Source organism: Globicephala melas, chromosome 14, assembly GCF_963455315.2.
Source record: "Globicephala melas chromosome 14, mGloMel1.2, whole genome shotgun sequence".
Taxonomy (NCBI): Eukaryota; Metazoa; Chordata; class Mammalia; order Artiodactyla; family Delphinidae; genus Globicephala; species Globicephala melas.
This window is the reverse complement of record NC_083327.1, coordinates 61717291-61738370: the sequence shown is the minus strand read 5'-3', so window position 1 is coordinate 61738370 and position 21080 is coordinate 61717291. Positions and strand designations below refer to the sequence as shown.

The 21080-nt window shown below is 39.9% G+C and overlaps 1 protein-coding gene across 3 annotated transcripts in view; it reads right to left on the bottom strand.

Annotated features, from left to right (window-relative positions):
• The window catches only part of PDE7B (phosphodiesterase 7B), a 337178-nt gene that overhangs the window by 9404 nt on the left and 306694 nt on the right, over positions 1-21080 (bottom strand). For all 3 annotated transcript variants that reach the window (XM_030853384.2, XM_030853383.2, XM_060283815.1), the window contains 3 exons: positions 12280-12371; positions 6819-6963; positions 4584-4680 (listed from right to left, as the gene is read on the bottom strand). In XM_030853384.2, coding sequence (XP_030709244.1) covers positions 4584-4680; positions 6819-6963; positions 12280-12371 — 334 coding nt within the window. The remainder of the gene's footprint in view (positions 1-4583; positions 4681-6818; positions 6964-12279; positions 12372-21080) is intronic.

Genomic DNA, 21080 nt, shown 5'->3' with positions numbered 1-21080 from the left:
AATGGCCAGTTTCCTAATATGAGATGGAAGTTCTGGTTTTAAGTTGCAGATTAAGAAAACAGGTTTTATGCTTTTTCCCTCCTTTCACTCTGCCTGACCCTCATCTGGTTTCACCTGAACAACCGGGAATAATTAGTAGGCAGGAAATCGGGAAGAGGAAGTAGAAAGATCTCATTTGAAGAGCATCTCTGTAGCTACAAAATTAATCCAAAATAAGGGTCTGGTATCTTTCATTCTTACTCCTTAAAGTTTTACTTAGTGTAAATGAAGGTTAAAGAAAGTATAAAGCTCAGGATGATCTTTCTTTTTAATGTCTCCATCAGCTAGAGCAAAAAAGAAATACATCATGCAAAGCTTTATCAAAGTATTTTATCAATTCTTCCTGAAGGTGAAAAATTGTGCATAATTACTTCATTGGGAAAAACAATCTGGTTAATCAGTACAGAAGCTGGGTCTCAGAAACACTTAGCTGAGTTCAGTTGTGAGTGCACTCCTCTAAACTAGAGGAGAGAAACACATAACATTTATATCATGCTTACTGTGTGTCAGGCACGTTCTAAGCAGTTTACCTATTTAATTAATTTAATCCTCATAACAGCCTCACTATAACCCCCATTTTACAGATGCGGAAATTGAGATGAAGCGTAGGGAAATATGTTGACCTAAGGTCCTTCTGCCAGTGAAGAGGGGAGCCTGGATTCCAACCCAGAAAGTCTGGCTTCAGAGGGTCTGCACTTAACCATTAAGCTAGGATCTTTTGAGATGCCACATGTCTGTCATTTTCCCTAAGACTTTAGCCATGGCTCCCATGGTCTCTCGGGCCCTCGTGATTCTCAAAACTGATGTGAGGAAATCACTTTGGCTTAACTGAGGAGTTCAGGGAAGTCAGATGATAATAGCCTTCTGAGGGCAGAGCATGACACCATTTAATATTAAAATGAATTCTCCTAAAGTTGGTTTTACTCCTCACCTCCATAGTTCTGTTAATAGTGATTTTTCAGTTAAGTCTGACACTTTGGAGGAGTTGTCTTTGATTTTTCCCTTCCCTCTACCCTCTGTATTGAGGAAGCAAATCCTGTTTACTCCTCTGTTGAAACATCTATTTTCCCTACTTTCACTCTGCCTGACTCTAGCCTGGTTTCTTTCTTTCTTTCTTTAAATTGAAAAATAGTTGATTTACAATATTATATTCATTTTAGGTATACAACACAGTGATTCAATATTTTTATAGATTATACTCCATTTAAAGTTATTATAAAATATTGGCTATATTCCCTGTGCTGTACATTACATCCTTGTACCTTTTTAAAAAATTTAATATTTATCTTTATTTTATTGTTTTTTTTGGCTGCACGGCATGTGGGATCTTGGTTCCCTGACCAGGGATCAAACCTGCGCCCCCTGCAGTGGAAGCACGGAGTCTTAACCACTGGACCACCAGGGAAGTCCCACATCCTTGTACCTTATTTATTTTATACCTAGAAGTTTGTACCTCTTAATCCCCTATCCCTATCTTGCCCCTCCCCCATCCCTCTCCCTGCTAGTAGCCTCTAGTTTGTTCTCTGTATCTGTGAGTCTGTTTCTGTTTTGTTATATTCATTCATTTGTTTTATTTTTTAGATTCTAGAGATAAGTGAAAACATACAGTATTTGTCTCTCTCTGTCTGACTTATTTCAGTAAGAATAACACCCTCCAGGTCTATCCATGTTGTTGCAAATGGCAAAATTTCATTCTTTTTTATGGCTGAGTAGTATTCCATTGTACACATACACCACATTTTCTTTATCTGGTTTCTTTATAACTCATTCCGGTTTTTTGCTTGTTAGCTAGTTTCTTTCGTATTTCTTCTGCTTCAGTTATACATGTTGCCCTAATTGTACTTTCTAAGATGACTCCCATTGCCATGTTCTCTGCTTTTAGCATGGTGTACAGGGGCCTCAACAGATCCTCATATTCTCACCTTCTATGGGATCAAGCTGGTCTACGAGGCAGGGGGATGGTCTGCAGTGCTTCTGTCCATTTCTGCTCCTCTCTGTCTAGACCACTGGGACTGTCTGCAATGATGGAAATGTTCTCTGCACTGCCCACTATAGTAGCCCCTTGAAATCAGATCAAGAAAACTGAGGAACTAAATTTTCCATTTTATTTAACCTAATTAATTTAAATTTAACTAGCTACATGTGCCTCATGTTTATCCTATTGGAAAGTGCAGTCACTACACATCCTTGAATACCCAGCTCAGATTCTGCCATCCTCAGCACTAGGTCTTCTCCTGTGACCTCGACCATAATTGGTCTTCCAATTGGATCATTTAGTCATTCACTTATTTCAACATATATTTACAAAGCACTGCACATTTCAGACACTTTGTTAATCAATGTAGAGAATACAAAGAGGAAGATTGGAGTTTCTCTCCTCCAGGAACTCTACTGGTTAGTATTTTGAGCTTATGAAACATTAACTATAATTCTTTGCCTCCTTCATGACACCCCCAGTGGGTCTTTGCACATAGGAAAATCACAGCTTTGCTGAGGATTAGACAAGGCTGGAAGCAGATGTTCGACGAAAACTTCTGGGAATCTTGGTTCATTGAGAAATACCAATCTGCAGTTACAATAGGACAGAAATTCTACTTTTTTAAGGCACTGAGGGGACGAGGGTGAATGATGTTTGAATCCTATGTCTGTTCTGAGAATTTAACACTGTCTTCCTAATTCATGGGATCTCATCTTCCTTTCCCCTTCTGTCCCTGACCTTGATTTTAGGGTTTTTCCTTTGCTCAACATCACAAATCATTAAAGATACTTTGGCTGGGACTGTTAGCAGTCTGTGGAAGCCCAAATCCTAAACTGAAAGCCAGAAGAAGATTAGTCAAAGTGATACAAATGGTGCTTTACAGAATTTCTAAAAAAATAATTCAGTATGGAGGACAAGAAGTTTGGATAACCCGAGAGTCTGGTCTTCCCTTAAATAAGCTGAACTTCTGCTAGACCATAAGGCTATTAAATAAAAAGGACCCGACATACCCTCTGAATTCTCCTTTCTCTGCTAGGAAACATGCCACAGCAAAGTGTTTGAAAGCTCACCTTTAGTGATCAGAGTTACAAATATTCTAGGTTGTTCTATCTTATGATGCTGCACATGCAGATTATTATGAGGACAAGTTTTTGCCAAGACGTCTTACAGATTACCTTTATTGGTAGATCCCACTGATGCCACTTAGTTAACAACTTCCACTCACCAGCTCTGTGGGCCTTACCATCTGCCCAGGGGACATGGTCCAGGCCCCAAACTGCTCATAATCCAAATAGGGCTCAAGATAAGCAAATGAAAGGGTTAAACTCCAATCAGTGCCAACAAGAACGCATGACTGAGTCAAAACCAAGAGGGACAGAGTAGAATCATTGCTTGATCAAGGATGAAGATCCCAGCCCTTTTCTCACTATGCTATTTCCATATTTTCTGTATCTTATAGTAAAGAAAGTATTTATCTTATCTAACCTGAAACCTCCTTGCTCTAAGTTCATCATATTTCCTTTTGTTTTTCTCTCAGTGGAGATTTTATATCATGGGCAAGTAGAACTGGCCTTTTGTTTTCTAACCACTCACACTCATTTGAAGTGAAAGTACACAGAGAGGGAGCTCCATGAGTGCTTTTACTCAAAGGAAAGAGATGCAGAGCACAGCCTGCTGGTCCCACGTGAACCCTATCCGTCTGCTTTGTCTTCTGTCTTTGGGACCATCTCAGTGTCACTGACACATCTTTCTACGGAGGCTTCTCCAAAAGGCTCACTGTTGCTACTTGACCTCCCCACAGAACTGGTATGTGGGACACTTCAGGCTTTATTTGTTCTCAGCCTCTCAGACCTGATCCTGTCACTAACATCAGGGCACTGTTGTGCCTGAAAAAACATCCCGAGCACTGAAACCGGGCCTGAAGAAACAAGCTGTGTTTAAAGGCCAAGATCCCACCCAACATCAAGATCCTGCTGTTAATTCACTGCTTTACTTCTGAATGAGGTTAATCTCTTAAAATTTATACCCTAACTTGGGGCCACTTGTCTTTTCACTGTATATATTTGAGAGGACGAACACTGGCCAGCTGTGCTCTATTTCATTATTCACTTTATTTAAGAAAGTGAGGGAAAGGAATACAAAAAAAGTCTAAGTCCTTCTGTCAGAGTGGAAGACATTGATCCCAAATGGCATTTAGCCTTTAGGCTGTGCTCAGCTCATAAAAATGAAGGTCAGAGTAAAAATCAAACAGTCCTGCACATTCTTACATCCACAGAGAAAAACCATTAACAAATTATATATATATATATATCCCCCTTTTGCTCATTTTTACTGTACCTCATTACTACCTGTTTCCATGGTAAATCAGTGTTATTTATTAATATTTTCAAATTATTTCCAGAAAAGGGCTGGATGGTTCGCAAGAGGGTTAAAAGAGAAAGGCTGGGATAATATGAGTTGATGAAAGAACAAATGTCATGATAGATGATCCATTCCCTGTTTTCTTAGGATAAATGCCTGAAAGGAGAAGGGGCAATGAAAAGTCAGCTGCCGGGTCACTACTAACCTTGCCTGTAGAATTCTTCACAGACCCTTTCACTCCATTGCTTGCTCATCTCCCAGATTCTACAAGGATTGCAAATGTCAGCACACTTCAAGGCAATCTGAGAAATGACAGGGCAGGGAGAGAGGGTCAGAGGATGATCTTTGAGCAGCAAATGCACCCCAAGCCCAAGGGGCCATCAGACCTGCCAGTCGGCCTCATGGTACCAGTCCTGTATTTATAGAGGCCTCCCTGACGTGCCCCTTCAGGAAAACAGCACTTATTCATCACAGCACAAAACCTTCATTCAGAACTCCCACTTTATAGCAGTGAGAAGGAGAGAAGAGCCATCGTCCAAGGACACGGAGCTACCTGGAGGAGACTTGGGACAGGCAGGCCAAGGAAAGCCGTGGCCTGTTCCTGCTGCTCCACTCCTTGTGGGCAGGGAGGCCGCAGCCAGGCTCAAGTGAGATCACTGGGACCTCACTCACTCTCACAGTGATCACACTGACCGAGTCCATACATTAAATTATTTGTGTTTGCATTTATATGCCCGTGTCTGTGTGAACAAGCTCAGACTGCCAGCCAGGGAGCTGAGTCATATCAAGCCTAGGAGTGTTTGGTTTGCAGAGATAAATCTGGGCCTTCTTGGCTTTGCTCACACTGGGACCTCACTCTCACAGTGGCCACACTGACCGAGTCCATACATTAAATTATTTGTGTTTGCATTTATATGCCCGTGTCTGTGTGAACAAGCTCAGACTGCCAGCCAGGGAGCTGAGTCATATCAAGCCTAGGAGTGTTTGGTTTGCAGAGATAAATCTGGGCCTTCTTGGCTTTGCCCACGCTGTTCTGCATCTGGGATACCAGCTTTTGTCAGAGATGCTGACCCTAGGAGGGTTTCCTTGGATTTCCAGAGAAATAAGTTCTCCCCCTTAACTACCAGCTGCAAAGAGCCCACTGCGCAGATGGGCTTCTGGTGGCATGCCCGTCCATCAGCAGGGTCTGTTGGTTTGGACCGAGTTCTTTGGGATCATAGAACTGCTAGCAGTGCTGGGGTCTGGGAGAGCCTGGATCATATTAAGTTGCAAACCTGGTTGGTTCTTTATTTCCTGGTGAATGGGGACACCAGTACATGTTGGAGTAGGTCAGGGGCAGAAGTCCTCTCCAGGTTCCGCCCTTGAGGGATTCATGTGTGTTAGCAAGCTTTCCTTTTGAAATGCAAGTGTCCAGGCCAAATCTTTCAGCTAGTCACAACTAGGCTTGAGTCTCTAAAATCAGGCGTCTGTGGCACTCAGGGACGAGAAGACTAGTTTGGGAAGAAAGATGGAGGGAGATACAGTTTTACAGCTGGGAGGAGGGTATTTCCTTAAAAGGATGGAGCAGTTGGACAGCTTCCGAAGGCAGCCTGAAGGCATGGAAGGGAAGAAACAGTATGGTTCAGTCTCCCACGTGCAGGTCCACGTCCGTGGTTAAAGCTGGCCTATCTAGATGCATCCAGGATTCACCCATTCAGTCTTTTGTGCCAAAAGGAAAGAAGGAAAATGAGAGAAAATGGAAGATCAAGCAAAAGCCTCTGGTTTGGATACAGCAGGTCAGACTTCTGCTTCCAAGGTCCACTTCCCATCTTGTTCTTTCTTAACTTTCACAAATGGCTTTTTGCCATGGAAGGAAGCAGAAAGGGTTGGGCTTGATATGATTCAATGCATTCAATTAAACTTAAAATCATTTATTTATTGGTGCCTAAAAATGGTAAGACTAGGTAAACACGTCTGAGCCTCAGATGAAAATATGAGTTAAGGTAGTAAAAGGAAGGAAAGCGGGGTTTAATTAAATAGGCTTTAGGTAGAGGAAGGATACTTGTTTTTCAATTTTCGTTAGTACTGTAGTTAACATAATATACTTTTGTATTAAAGAAACAGTTTTCTACATTGCACAGGTGTGATAGTGATCAGCTCTATATCAAGGCACAAAATGTGGTAGATTCTTACTGCATGCAACTACACAACTACGTTGTGGTGAAGCAGTTACCAAACAAGGAAAAATGAGATATTATCAACTTACTGACGTGAAACCCAGATTTTACTTGCTTGGAAACCACTTAAAAATTTCATGTCTCAAAGTTTTTAATAAAGTAGGTCACCGCTCTAGCTTATACCATGGGAGATCTTTCTTCTCAGATGCATTAAAATGATGGATCGTGTCCTTAAGTGTTATACCCAGTGAGGGTAATGACTTCTTTTTGTTGTTGTTGTTTACCTGAAGCATAAAGTGCCTGTCGTGTACATCCTCCAGGCTTAAGTCTTTATTGTGGAGGTGAGCTTTCAATCTGGTCAAAAATTCATTCTGTCTGTTGATGTCTGTTGCCAAGATCAAGGAGCCCAGCTGCTGTTCAATATTCTGTCTGCATCCACAAGAATGAAAGAGAAAACACACACACAAAGCAAATTCCTTTGAGGAGGGTGATGGATTCTGTCATCAACAGGTGGCTTGTACTCTCATTTCTGCCTCTGATTCTGTTTATTACACAGAATCCCAGTCCTTGCAGCCCGAGGGTGATTCTTTCACCCACCATCGTTTCTGTCCTTGGATGGGATGTATGTCAAGGACTGGACAGAGAGATTGAAACCATGGGTGAACAGAGTTGTGGCAGTTTATACATTCCCATGGTTCCTATGGGTGGGAAGATCGAAAGCCAACGAGAAATGTATGCTTTAAGGAGGACCCAGAAAGACTCACAGAATCACAGGCATTTGAATTGTGCTTTTTATAGAGTTCAAACCAACTCAAACTTTAAGATTTGCATGGGGAGAGAAATGGGCATGATAATAGTAACAGTAATGAAGACAATAATAGCGACTGATTCTGTGGAATGGAAAGACCCATCAAGGGAACAAAACTGATAGGTTGGAAAGAGATACTGGAACTTAAAAAAAAATCACAGTTGATTAAGGCACCATTCAAAAGCAGTGGTCAAGCAATATATTGGTCAACAGATGGTATATGGAAAAATGGGATATTTTGGAAAGCTAAAACAAATCAGAGCTTATCCTCACATATGGAAAGTAATCAGTGGGAGGAATATCCGTACCTATTTTTAAAATTCACCTTTAAAAATGAAGTATACTTAAGTAGAGAGCATAGAGTACACATATACAATTTAATGAATAAATATCAAATAAACATCTTACAATCACCATCCAGGTCAAGATCGTTGCCTGCCAGTACCCCAGAAGGTCCTCATTGTGTCTCTCATCCAACCCCACCTCCCCTCAACCCCTTAAGTAACCACTCTCTTGACCTTTGTTTTAATAATTTCCTTGCTACTTATAACAATTTTACCACCTGTGTATGCATGTTTAAATAATACGGTTTAACTTTAACTGCTTTTGCACGTTATGTGATAAGTTATCAGTTTGTGACTTGCTTCTTTAGCCTAACATACTTTTTTTGTTGTTGTTTTTTTTTGCGGTACGCGGGCCTCTCACTGTTGTGGCTTCTCCCGTTGCGGAGCAAAGGCTCCGGACGCGCAGGCTCAGCGGCCATGGCTCACGGGCCCAGCCGCTCCGGGGCATGTGGGATCTTCCCGGACCGGGGCACGAACCCACGTCCCCTGCATCGGCAGGCGGACTTTCAACCACTGCGCCACCAGGGAAGCCCATAGCCTAACATATTTTTGAAAGTCACCTAAGTTGATGTGTGAGCTGTCGTTCATCCATTTTCTTGATTATATTGTATCCTATTGTAGGACTATACTTCAATGTATTTATCTGTTCTACTTTTGATGGTAACTTGAGTAGTTTCTAGCTTTTGACTACTATGGAAAAAATGACACAATAAACACCCTCATGTACCTCCAGTTACACATGTGCAAAGTTTCTCTAGGGACTATATCCAGGAATAAAATTATTGGATCAGAGATGTTCATCTTCAATTTCTTAGATATTGCTGATTATTTCCAAAACAGTTGTATAAATTTACACTCCAAACAGTAATAGATGAGGTTCTCATTGCTTTATAGTCTTACACTTTACTTTTTTTTTGCCCATTTGCCAATGTCACGCAACTCATTATAATCTTAATATGAATTTCCTTGATAACTAATGAGGTTGGACATATTTCATGTGTTTATTGGCCATTTCTATTTTTTTGGTGAAGTTTCTATTCTAGTCATTACCTACTATTCTATAGGGTGGTTTCTGTTTTGTTTATTGCTTCTAAGAGTTTTTAATATATTTTCAATAATGGTCTTTTGTCACTTATGTGTTGCAAATATCTTCTCTCACTCTGTGGCTGGTCTTTCTGTTTTCTTTATGATGTCTTTTGATGAAAGGAAGTCTTAATTTTTAATATAGCTTAACCTAAAAATATTTTTATTTAGGTTAATATTTTTCTCCTATTTAAGAAATCCTTCCTACCTCTGATGAAAATATTCCCTACATTATATTCTAAAAGCTTTATAGTTTCATCATTAACATTTTTGTTTTTAAGCCACATACACATCTTTAATCTACTCCTGGACATTAGAAATAATCTCAGAAAACAGGCAATTCACAAAAGAACTTTAAAATGTTCCCAAAATATGAAAAGATATTAAATATTCTTAGTGTAACAAAAAATATTAAAAGAGCTATGTGATACTATTTCCCACACTTTTATTGGCATGGATTAAAAGCAACTGCTAAATAATATGATGAATTAATGAATGATTGTGATACTTAATGCTGTTGATGATATGGGGAAATCTTCCTTCTTATTCTCTGTTAGCCAGAGTATAAACTGGTGCAGTGTTCCTGAGGGTAATTTAGGAATTAGTGTTAAAAGCAATAAATATAAATAATTTGACCAACAGTTCATCTACAAATTTACTATGAACATGTTAGTAAAGATACAGTTAGTAAAGATATATGTTATGAGAATGTTTATCCTATTGTTTAAAATAATGAAACATTCTAGGGAGAAAAATATCACAAGAATTCATAAACAGGAGATTGGTTAAATGAACCATGTTACAAGCATACTATGCAATTATTTCATATGATGATGTATAGCTATATTTGTTGACATGGAAAAATACCATGTTTTATTGTTATGTTTAAAAACAGGATACAAAGTATGTAAGACATGATCTCTATGGTCATAGAGAAGAATTTGGAAAGACATATAGGAGAATTATGAATGATTTTCACTTAAAAAATAATTTTCAATATTGTATGAATTCTTTAAAAATACGAATATTTATTAAATTTATAACCAGGAAACATAACTATTTTAGTTAGGTGAAATATTTCATGAACCAGGTTAAAAGGCAAACTAAAAGCTTCAAATAATATTTACAACATATAACAAATGGTTACTGTAGTTAAAATACAAAAACTTCTTACAAATGAATAACAACACTCATAAGAAAATAAGAAAAGATCAAACGCAAAATTTTGTTCTCTAAAGAAATAACAGTGGCCAGTAAATACATGAAAAATTTTTAGTCTCATTTGTTATCAATGAATCTCTCTCTCTCCTTCTTTCTTTCTTTCTCTCTCTCTCTGTCAAATCTGCAAATATTTTAAAAAGGTAATAGAGATAAAACTCAATTTTGGTGACAGTACATTGGTAGATTTTCTCATAATCTACCAGTGGGAATACAGATAGATGCAGCTTTTTGGAAAAGCAATTTGATAGTATACAACAAGAACCTTAAAAATTCACACCTTTCTTTCTGCAATAACTCCTAACCACAAACAGTTTCTGAGAAAATAGAATATCGTAGTTTGGGATAAAAATATATGTTTAAGGGTGCTCGTTAAGCATTATTTGTAATGACATAAATTTGGAAATCATCTAAATTCCCAACAATAGGCAATAGTCAATACAATTTGATGCAATGGAATGCAGTACTTTATTTTAGCAGCAGGTTTAATGATATGGAAAAAGACCTTTACAGTAAATGAAAAATAGCAGGACATACACTGTATGAGATAACTTCCCTATTTCTTTAAAATATAGTTGTACTGAAAACAAGACTAAAAGGAAACAAACCAGCCAGGTTAACATTTGCTATTCCTGGACTGCCGGATTACCAGTAATCTCATTTTTCTTCTTCCTATTAGGTTGAATCATATGAAACTGCCAATATTCTACTGTTCTGGGCTCAAAAACAGCAACTTCATATGGTGCAAACTAATACTTTTCTGATTTTTTCCTTAGTATGTGTGGTTAACCTGTCTTTCAGAATCAGAAAAATGATTTGAAGGCATTTACATGAGGATAGGATACTCACTATGAGTAGGATGACTGTAAATTTCATTATAAAGTCCTTTCACGTATATTATTGCATAACAGTTTTTCTTCTAGCAAAAGCAACTTATAACACTATGTTCCACAAAAACATATAAAATATAGTATTTTTATTTGGAATCCATAGGGATGAGTAGAAGTATCTTAGGAAATGAATATTAATTGAGCAACGAGCAGGATTAAGGAGGGCGTTACAGGGACAAATCTGGTCCCAGGTTCCTCCTCCCTTTTTCCTGTTGTTTTATTCCTTCCTGTCTCCTTCTCCTTCCTTCCCTTCTTCTCTCTTTCTTTGGCTTCCTTACCATTCACCTCTTCCTTCCTCCTCCTTCTTACTTGATTTTTTGCTCTAGTTTTTAGTTCTTTTTGCACTTAATTCTTTCGATCTTTGCAATGTATTGTTTTAGTAAGAGGCACGAGTTTTTATTCCATGTGTGAGGATTGGTTTTATTTGGTTTCGGGGGTAAAATGTTATCAGAATTGAAGTTCCTTCCACAAATTCCACTTTCTTCTGGGTGCTAGGGAACAGCATGAGATAGAATCAGCGTGCCAGGGGTAAACGTGCGAGCCCAGAGCATCCTGCCTGCTTTACCGAGAGACACCACGTGGTCCTTGACCTTAAGTTTTGTGCCCTTCAGAAACATGGTACAGGGATCTATTTACTTTTTCCCTCCTAGCTACCCTGGGTTCTGTGCATTTGAATTAAACAGATAGGAATTAGCGGTGACCTTGGAAGACAGTGCAGCAGCTAAATTAAGGCCAATATGGTACAGCAGCTAAACTGAGGCCAGGTGGAAATGAGGCCATGGTCTTGGATTTAGTAGGACTCGACCTAAATACCCGGGCTAACAAACAGTGGACCAGGAAACTAGTATTTCCCTTTCTGTTTAAAATGCAAGAGACATAGGTAAATTCCTGGTGAAAAAAATTGCTGGGGCCAATTCAGTTACTTAACAAAAGACATTTTAGAAAAGAATTCCTGACTTCTCCTTTTGCTAAGACTGGCAATAACAAAACACGCTTTATTGAACTAGGCTTCAATCTAGCTTGGGAACTCCTGTGTTCCTTCTTGATAAATATTTATTATTTGGATCTACACAGGAGGACAATTTTGCTAACATAAAAGACAGGAATTTGGCAAAGCACAGCGTTGATGCCGAAGAGTGTGAAAGCTGAGAGCTGTTTATTATCTCTTTTCCTGACGTTAGGTCCTACACTCTCCAGGCCCTTTCAGAGTTCACAGAGGGATTCTGGTTTCTGGGTTGCTGTAACTGACACCGCATCTCCTCTGATAGGCAACCAAGGCAGCACGGGCCGGAAGCACAGCGGGCTGGCTCCCTGCCATTAACCCTGGCGGTCTCAAGCCCAAGAGAAAGCGGCTTATCTCTAATGTGTGGACATCGGTATGTTTCATCTCTACGTCACTTACGTCATTTCCTTTGGCAAGTGAGCCAGAAGTCTTGATTCTCGAAGCATGCCGATCGTAGATCGCCAGTGGTGATTCTCCAGCACAGACATATTCTAGAAAGAAAGAAAATTAAAACTATAAATGGGGGAGAAGCCAGATACCGATCTCTCTCACTGAACACAGCTCCGTGGAGGCCAGTATTTTCCCTCTGGCCAGTTGGTACCTGATGACATAGAGGCAGAGCAGAAATACAAAATAAAACAACCGCAGGCCTATTCTCAAGGCTATAATAATAGTGTGTGTGTGGGTCAAGGCCCCGCTGACCTTCCACCAGAGGGCTGAATGCGGGTCTATTTCTAGCAGCCGCAGTCCTGTCTCTGTCTGGTTTTGCAAGCGCATTCAGGTAACAGTGTAGAAGAAAGAAAGTGAGGCAGTAACAGTAGGTAGTAATGGATACCGTAGGGCTATGTGCCTAATATAATCCCAAATCACACTACTCAGCGGAACAGAGGCAGGCCTCACCACCTCTGGTGTGATATGTGCCCCAGTCAATGCAGTCTTGTTTTGGTGGCTTTGTGGTGATTTATTATCGTGGACACTAAAGTCTGAGAACCACTGTCAGTAATCTTCGTGATCAGTATATCGGCACTTAGCCCATTAGGTCTGGGTTTGAATCTACAGTTGCTTCCTTGTTCAACTATCTTGATATTTCTTCCTTTGTGGAAACCTCTACTACATCCAATCTCTCCTTTGACCTTGAGTATGCTGCCTGTCTGAACATTAGCTAACCATTTAAATAATGAATATTTCTTACAACCTATTGTGTTTTGTTCTATATTAGCAAACATTATGGCCTTACCACTGACTTCATTTACAGAGAATAGAACTCTTCTAGTCCCCAAGAAATCTTTTCCCTTTATTTTCTTATTTATTTATTCATTCTCCATTTTGTTTCAAGAGGTGTTATAAACTTACAAAAAATATGGGAAGATAGCATTTATTAAAAGTGAGGCTAAATTGTCAAGGCATGGAAGCAACCTAAGTTTCCATCAACAGATGAATGGACAAAGAAGATGTGGTGTATATACATACATATATATGTGGTGTGTATATATATACACACACACACACACACACACACACACACACAATGGAATACTACTCAGCCACAGAAAATAATGAAATTGTGCCATTTTCAGCAACATGGATGGACTTGGAGGGCACTATGCTAAGTGAAATTAGTCAGACAGAGAAAGACAAGGACAGAGATATCACTTATATGTGGAATCATCTAAAAAAAAATACAACAAACTGGTGAATAAAACGAAAAAGAAACAGACTCACAGATGTACAGAATAAACTAGTGGTTACCAATGGGGAGAGGGAAGCGGGGAGGGGAAATGTAAGGGAAAGGGATTAAGAGGTACAAACTGTTATGTCTAAAATAAGCTACAAGATATATTGTACAGCACAGGGAATATAGCCAAAATTTTGTAACTGGCTATACTGGAGTATAACCTTTAAAAACTGTGAATCACTATAGTGTACACCTGTAACATACAATATTGTATATCAACTATACTTAAGTTGAAAGAAGTAGGGGGCAATTGTGTGATTCTGCTTATATGAGGTACCTGAAATAGTCAGATTCAGATTCATGGAGACAGAAACAATGGAAGTTCCCAGGGGAGCTGAGTGAGTAGGGAGTTATTGGGTTGGCCAAAAGGTTCGTTCGGGTTGTTCCACACCATCTTCCGGACAAACCCGAAAGAATATTTTGGCCAACACAACATTGTTTTGTGGGTACAGAGTTTCCGCTTTGCAAGATGAATTCTACAGCTTGATTGGGGTGATGATTGCACAACAGTGCGAATGTACTTAGTACACTGAATTGTACACTGAAAAAGGGTTAAGATGGTAAATTTTATATTATGTGTATTTTGCCACAATTAAAAAAAAGTGAGGGGGGCTTCCCTGGTGGAGCAGTGGTTGAGAGTCCGCCTGCCGATGCAGGGGACACGGGTTCGTGCCCCGGTCCGGGAAGATCCCACATGCCGCGGAGCGGCTGGGCCCGTGAGCCATGGCCGCTGAGCCTGTGCGGCCGGAGCCTGTGCTCCGCAACGGGAGAGGCAACAACAGTGAGAGGCCCACGTACCACAAAAAAATAAAAAAAAAAAAAAGTGAGGGGAAAGAAGGAAGGAAAATAATATGGAGACTGATGGAGCCAGGACAGACACTGAAAACTACTCCATCATTATGCAACCCCACTTTTCTTGCCACTATATCTGTGCCATCAGTGTAATGCTCAACTTCTTCATGAGTGTAATGCTCAACTTCTTCAGCAAATGGGAAAAGAGAATCCCCCAGGAGTGACACAATCTAGGGTCTATTAGGAAAAAACAAGTTCAAGAAAACTGCAACTATTCTTGGTTGTAAAACCAGGTCATGATTTCTCCCCAGGACTTTGTAGAATGAGTTTCACGAGGTGGAGTCTTATTCCAACTCTCTGTACAGGCTGCTCTATTGCCATTCATTTCTCTTTGCCAAGGAGTCATTATTCCTTATGCACCACTTGACCAGGTTTGAACCTGTGATGAGATTTTGTTACTTTTATCAACCAGTCTATTATCTCCTTTTGGGCATGAGCTACACACAGCAAAAGACAATGTTTATGAGAAATAACATACTAGACTAATTTGTTTTGATTGTAAAGATTTATGAGAGCAGAGAGTAATAGGTTAGTGTGATGTAACAGATGTTCTATCCCTGCTGTGACATTTAATTCAGTCACTCATGAGCATTCACTTGCAAGACTAATTCAAGTGGATGTGACATGAGTGCCCTCACGTGAGTTTTTCAAGGGGCCAGAAAACTGTAACAAGACCTAATGATAAATGACGCCATATCCCTGTTGAGTGGAACAAAAGCGTCTGGAGAATTGTCTTAAGCATTGTTATTTATGCCAGCCTGACTTAACATCTTCATTAATAATCTTCCTGAAGACAGAATAAACAGATACTTGGGAAATTTGCTGGTGAAACCATATTTGGAGGTTAGCACCAGAAAAATGGGAGGAAATGGAGGGGGCCTGGACGCTGGCACAGAATAAAAGAAAATAGCATACATATTACAAACACAACCTTTCATGGAGCTGTCATTATAAATAAAGTATGTTTTGGCCAGAATTGTGTTGGAGGTAGGGGTACTCCACTGGATGCAGAAGAAGAAAATAAGAGAAGTTTAGGGAGGGGGGATTAACATTTCTGAAGCACCCACTGTGTGCCAGGCCCTTTACATGATCCCATTGAATTCTCACATAACTGTCTACTGTTTTAATCATTAACTCACAGCAAATGAAACCCCAGGTTTCTCTGACAGGCCACATAGCTTAGTCAGTAACTGAGAAAGGCCTTCAACCCAGGTCTGCCAGGCGTCAAGACCTAAGCTTTGCACACCTCCACTTGCTGTCTCCTAAGAATTACCTCTGTTCACCCACATCCAAGCATTCAGAGGCCTGACATTTATAAACTGATGAACGTCTACAGTTATACTTAATTTTCCCCCAAGTCATCTATAGTTGCTGCTTTAAAAGTCAATGGTTGATTGTTTTAGTTAGATGTTAGTTTCTAAATCCACACTGGAATCTTTGCACATACCTCCAAATTTGGTGTCACTTCAAAAAATCTTGTAGTTTGAGTGTGTTATGAGTTGAGGAGATTTAGATTGTCTTGGGGGAGAATTCATCCTTCAGCCACTCTCGACCCTCACATCTGAACAGTCTCTGAGTTGTGTTGGTTCTTCCATCATGGCGTCTCTTATACCCATCCCTTCCTTTCACTGAAGTGACCGTATTTTAGTGCTTTATTATCCTTAATTATCCTTCCTTCTATTCATCCTCCCTACAACTTCCAGAATGTGACTTGTTTATTTGACAAAATTTTTTACCATCTCCCTAATCATTGGTTGAAATATAAACTAATATTTTTTTGAACACCTCCTAATATGCCAGGTGCCATGGCAGGCACTGGGGGTCTAAAGGTGAATAAGACAAAATTGCGGCCCTCAAGGAGCTCACCTAACTTCATTATGATTGTGCCATCTGCCTTCTTCCATGCCCTGCTCCAAACTCTACCTTGGTGTCCTATCAGATAAATTAAGCTTAACTCCTTAGCTCGGCATTCAGTGCTCCCTAAAAATTGTCCCAACTATCATTCTGTTCCTATATGTTTGAGATAATTGAATACCTTTACCTTTCCTTTCCTACAAAGGTCTTATAGTCCAAATAAATGACACCATATTAATAAAACTATAACTTATTATTTACATTATTAAATTATTAATACATGAAAATGTCCTTTCCTTTTGCCACTTTCATGCCTTTCAAGGTAGTTTATGTTCCTCAAACTCCTCTATGTTTCCTTATCAAACTAAAACCTGTCTTCCAAAGTCCAATGCAAACACTCCATCCACAAAGCCACCTGCAATGAGTCCAGTTAGAGGCGAACTTGCTCTCCTCTGAGTCCTATAGCTCTTCTTCTCGGCATTCCTCAAGTCCTGAGGCCAGTTGGTCTCAGTCCCGTTGATGTGTGTGACAGTTGTGTATGTACTTCCTGTTCTTCTTACTAGATTATAAACTGTATGTGAGCAGGAACCCTGCCTCGTTCCTTTTGTATCCACTCAACTGTGTGCCTTGCACAGAGAAAGTGCTTTCTATTAATTTGCTAAGTATATAACTGAACAAATTACTTGATTTCATTCAGCAAACATATTGGACACTTACTATGTTCCAGGCACTGTAATATGTGCTTGGAATATATCAGTGAACAAAAGAGACAGAGAACTAGAGGTAGCAGGGATAGAGAGAGATAGATAATAAACAATAAGCACAAGAAATACTTTGGGGAAAAAAAGTATAGCATCCAGAAGATAGCAAATGCATGGAAAGAAGGAAAAGTAGAGCAGAATAATGGGGATTTGAGAGTCTTTGGAGGGGTGGGATGGGGAAGGTAAAGTAGTCAGGTTAAGAGGTGAGATGAGAGCGAAGACTTGAAGGTAGGAGGGAGCTCACCATGCTGATGAGGGAAGACTGTTCCAGAGAAAACAGCTGAAGTAAAGGCCCCCAAAGGGGAGCAAACAGCTGTGAGGTCCACGTGCAGCGAGGGAAGAGAAGTATCGGTACAAGGAGTTAGAGAGGTAATTCGATACCAGATCATGTGAGGTCTTCCGGCCATTGTAAGGATTCTGATATTTACTCTGAGAGAAATAAGGATCCACTGCAGAAGTTTGGGAGGAATGAAATTATATGGCTTAACCGTAAGTAAGATCACTTTGGTTGCTATGCTGAAGATAGACTTTGGTAGGGGATAAGGGTAGAAATAGGTGTAGAAGGTGGGGGGAGAGGGCAGTTATCCAGGCAAAAGCTGATAAAGGCTTGGACGAGGAAAGTGGAGGTGGTGAGATGGTTGATTTCTGGTTCTGCTAGGATGGCTCAGTGTTTAGAGGAGTCTCATCATTGTCCAGAATAAAGATAACATTTCCGAGTCTCCTTTACAGCTAAGTGGAATCATCAGGCTAAATTCTGACCTATTAAGTGTAAGCAGAAATGTTGTGTGGGATTTTAAGGAAAGTTGTTTAAAGGGAACTGTTTCATCTGGGAGAGGCTTCTTTTGCTTTATCCCTTCCTTCCCTCTCACTGTCTGGAATGCAGCAGGAATGGCTAGAGCTCCAGCAGCTAGCTGGGCAATGAGGACAAGTGTCATACCCCAGTGATAGCAGATTGAAGAACTGAAAGGATCTTGGGTCACTCATTCTTAATTTTGTGAAGCCACCACGCCTGCCCTGGACTGCCAGTATCCAAACTTCTTTTATAAAGGATAGAAACAAACTTCTACCCTTGTTTAAGTCACTAACACACCACATTATTTAAAGTTGCTTTATTATCTTCCATATCATCCCAAAAGAGTTGATAAAAAGACCTTTTCAATGTCTTAATCTAGAATAATGCTTGGTTTTTGCATAAGAATCTTAATAAAGAATTTTATAACTAAAAAAGAGTGAGGTGAAATCACCTTAGTAAAGTCTGAAACGCACGCGTGGGCTCACGCGCATCTGCGCGAGGGCGCACACACACAAACACACACTTCTTATTTCTGAGATCAAACATTGCCACCTACTAGGAAAGACTTTCCTGGTTCTCCAAACAGAACTGACAGCTCCCTCTTCTAGCTCCCCATTCCCAACCCAAGCTTCTATCCTACTGTCCAAAACACCTTATAACAACTTTGTTCACTGGCCTTGCTCCTACATATAAGTAATTTTCACATGTTTTGTTCATTTACTCTTAAAATAGTCTTGAAAAATTATGGTCTCCCTATGCTTTTAAAAATTGATATCTAAAATCACAAATTTCTATGGTAACAAAAGATGTAATAATGTCTTGCATTTTTGTGAATATTGGTGTTTTAATATAAAATCATTATATAACTCTTTTATGCATTAAATGTATCTAAGGGAATCAAAATACCAATGGCATTTAATACCTATTAATCACGTGTTTAAGAAAACACATGAATAATTTATTTTTTAAGTCAAAAATTTTAAATTGATTTTTTCCCTCTAGAACTTACATTTCCATTCTATTTCCCCATAGAATTTTATTTTAATGCAATATATTTTGATGTGTGAAATTCTTTCATCATCACCCTATCATATCTCTCTGAAACAAAAATAAGTATTGATATATAAATTGAATCTTTAATTTAACAAATTTACTTGACATCAGGCTCTAAGTAGTAAATATTTTTCCAGCTTGGGTTTACAATGCAATTGCTATTGGTAACTAATTGACGAAAATACACGTATACTGCAAATTTGGAAAACATTATGCTTAAGAATAAAAATGTTTTGGGACTTCCCTGGCGGCGCAGTGGTTAAGAATCTGCCTGCCAATGCAGGAGACACGGGTTCAAGCCCAGGTCTGGGAAGATCCCACATGGCGCAGAGCAACTAAGCCCGTGTGCCACAACTACTGAGCCTGAGCTCTAGAGCCCGCGCACCACAACTACTGAAGCCCATGTGCCTAGAACCCATGCTCCACAACAAGAGAAGCCATCGTAATGCACACCGCAACGAACAGTAGTCAGAAATAAATAAATAAATAAATAAAAAGAATAAAAATGTTCTGACAATGCATTTATTCATGAGATGGCTGGGAGCATTATAGTACCTCAGTTATAGGAGATTTCCTTGAATATTTTCAGTTGTTCCTTTGGTATTTTTTCACACTGGGGCAATATACAATATTAGTGCAATTGGAGCAAGATGCAATACGCAGAATGGATAAGAGATACGTCTTTCTTTTGTACGGTGGGAACAGGGTAACTGTGAAAGAGGAGTGGAAAGTAGAACTGGCTTGACTGTCCTGCAAGCACATTCCAGGTGGTTCAGTTTGAGGAGCTGAAAATGAATTCTGTTAGCACTATTCATGCCTGTGTACTCCTGGGAAAGTCTTCGCGTATCCCCACGGGCACACATGCCTGGTTTGAAGCTGCTGCCATACACGATTGCCATTGAGAACAAGGAGCATATCTTATTCATCTTTGTGCACCAGTATGTGGCACGGTGCCATCTAAATAAATATTTGTTGAATGGATACTAAGCCATTAACCTCCAAACCCCCAAAGTTCCGTAACTGCAAAAGTTTAAGTAATTGTATAAGTACCAGAGTCCTGTTAATTTTTTAGTCAATAGCTGATAAAAGCCAGACTTGGAATCTCCTGCTGTGAAATCCTTAGACTCAGGTAAAAGTCAAAGAGCTTTTACAATTATTATAGCAATGGGCTCTCTCACTATTCGCTCACAGATGACCAGGATCAGGTAGACGACTCCAGAAATAACATATATCAGATAGCATTTGTCAATTGCAAGGTAAACAAATAGGAAGATCATTATGAAGAATTTTCCACGATGCTTCTCAGTCTTCATGGTGTACTCTTGATGTAGGGAAGTAATAATGCAATAATTAGCACAAGTACCTACTAAGTGGACAGTACGGGGATGTGCTTTCTCGTCTGTGTGCTGCTGTCTCTCAGATTTCCCCTCTGGGTCCCTGTGTGTGCTCACTGTGGCCAATATTCCTCATTTTTCAGTGTTCCTCAGGTTCTGTCTTTCTTGCTGCATGGGTCCAAACTGTGCGTCCATCCGTCTCTCCATCCATCTATCCATCCACTTACTCATCCAGCAAACGTCCCGCCACCCAACGAATATTCACTAAACGTGAGGGCTGTGCCAGAGGCTGAGGATACAGCAGCGGACGAGGTAGATGCCTAGACGCTTGCAGGCGACGGGGGATATGGACGTCTGATCAGGAAATGGCAGTTTAGAGAGGTAAACGCCGTGATAGGGGAAGTAAGAGAGGGCTGTGAAATCATATAGCAGGGGCACGGAAGATGGATTTTTAAAGAAAAAGAAGGCTTTCAGGAGGAAGATCTGTCCAAGTTGGGATCAAAAGGACGAGTAAGTTACAGAGGAGTCCGGGAATGCAGGCAGTACAGAAACTATAGCACTGCCATGGTTACATTTCATTAAAACAGGCGGAAGGAAGAAGAGCACGTGTGTGAAGACCTGGAGCATGAGGGACACTTTATACCTTCCCTCCCTGTTTTATTTATTTTTTAATCATTAGAAATGATCACTTTCAAACATACTACATATTTCACTTATTTTCTGATTCCCCTAGTAGAAAGCAGGGATTTCTATTTGTTTTGTTTTATCTTCTGTACTGCCAGCACTTGGCACATATGTCGGCTCTGGGATTCTGAAAG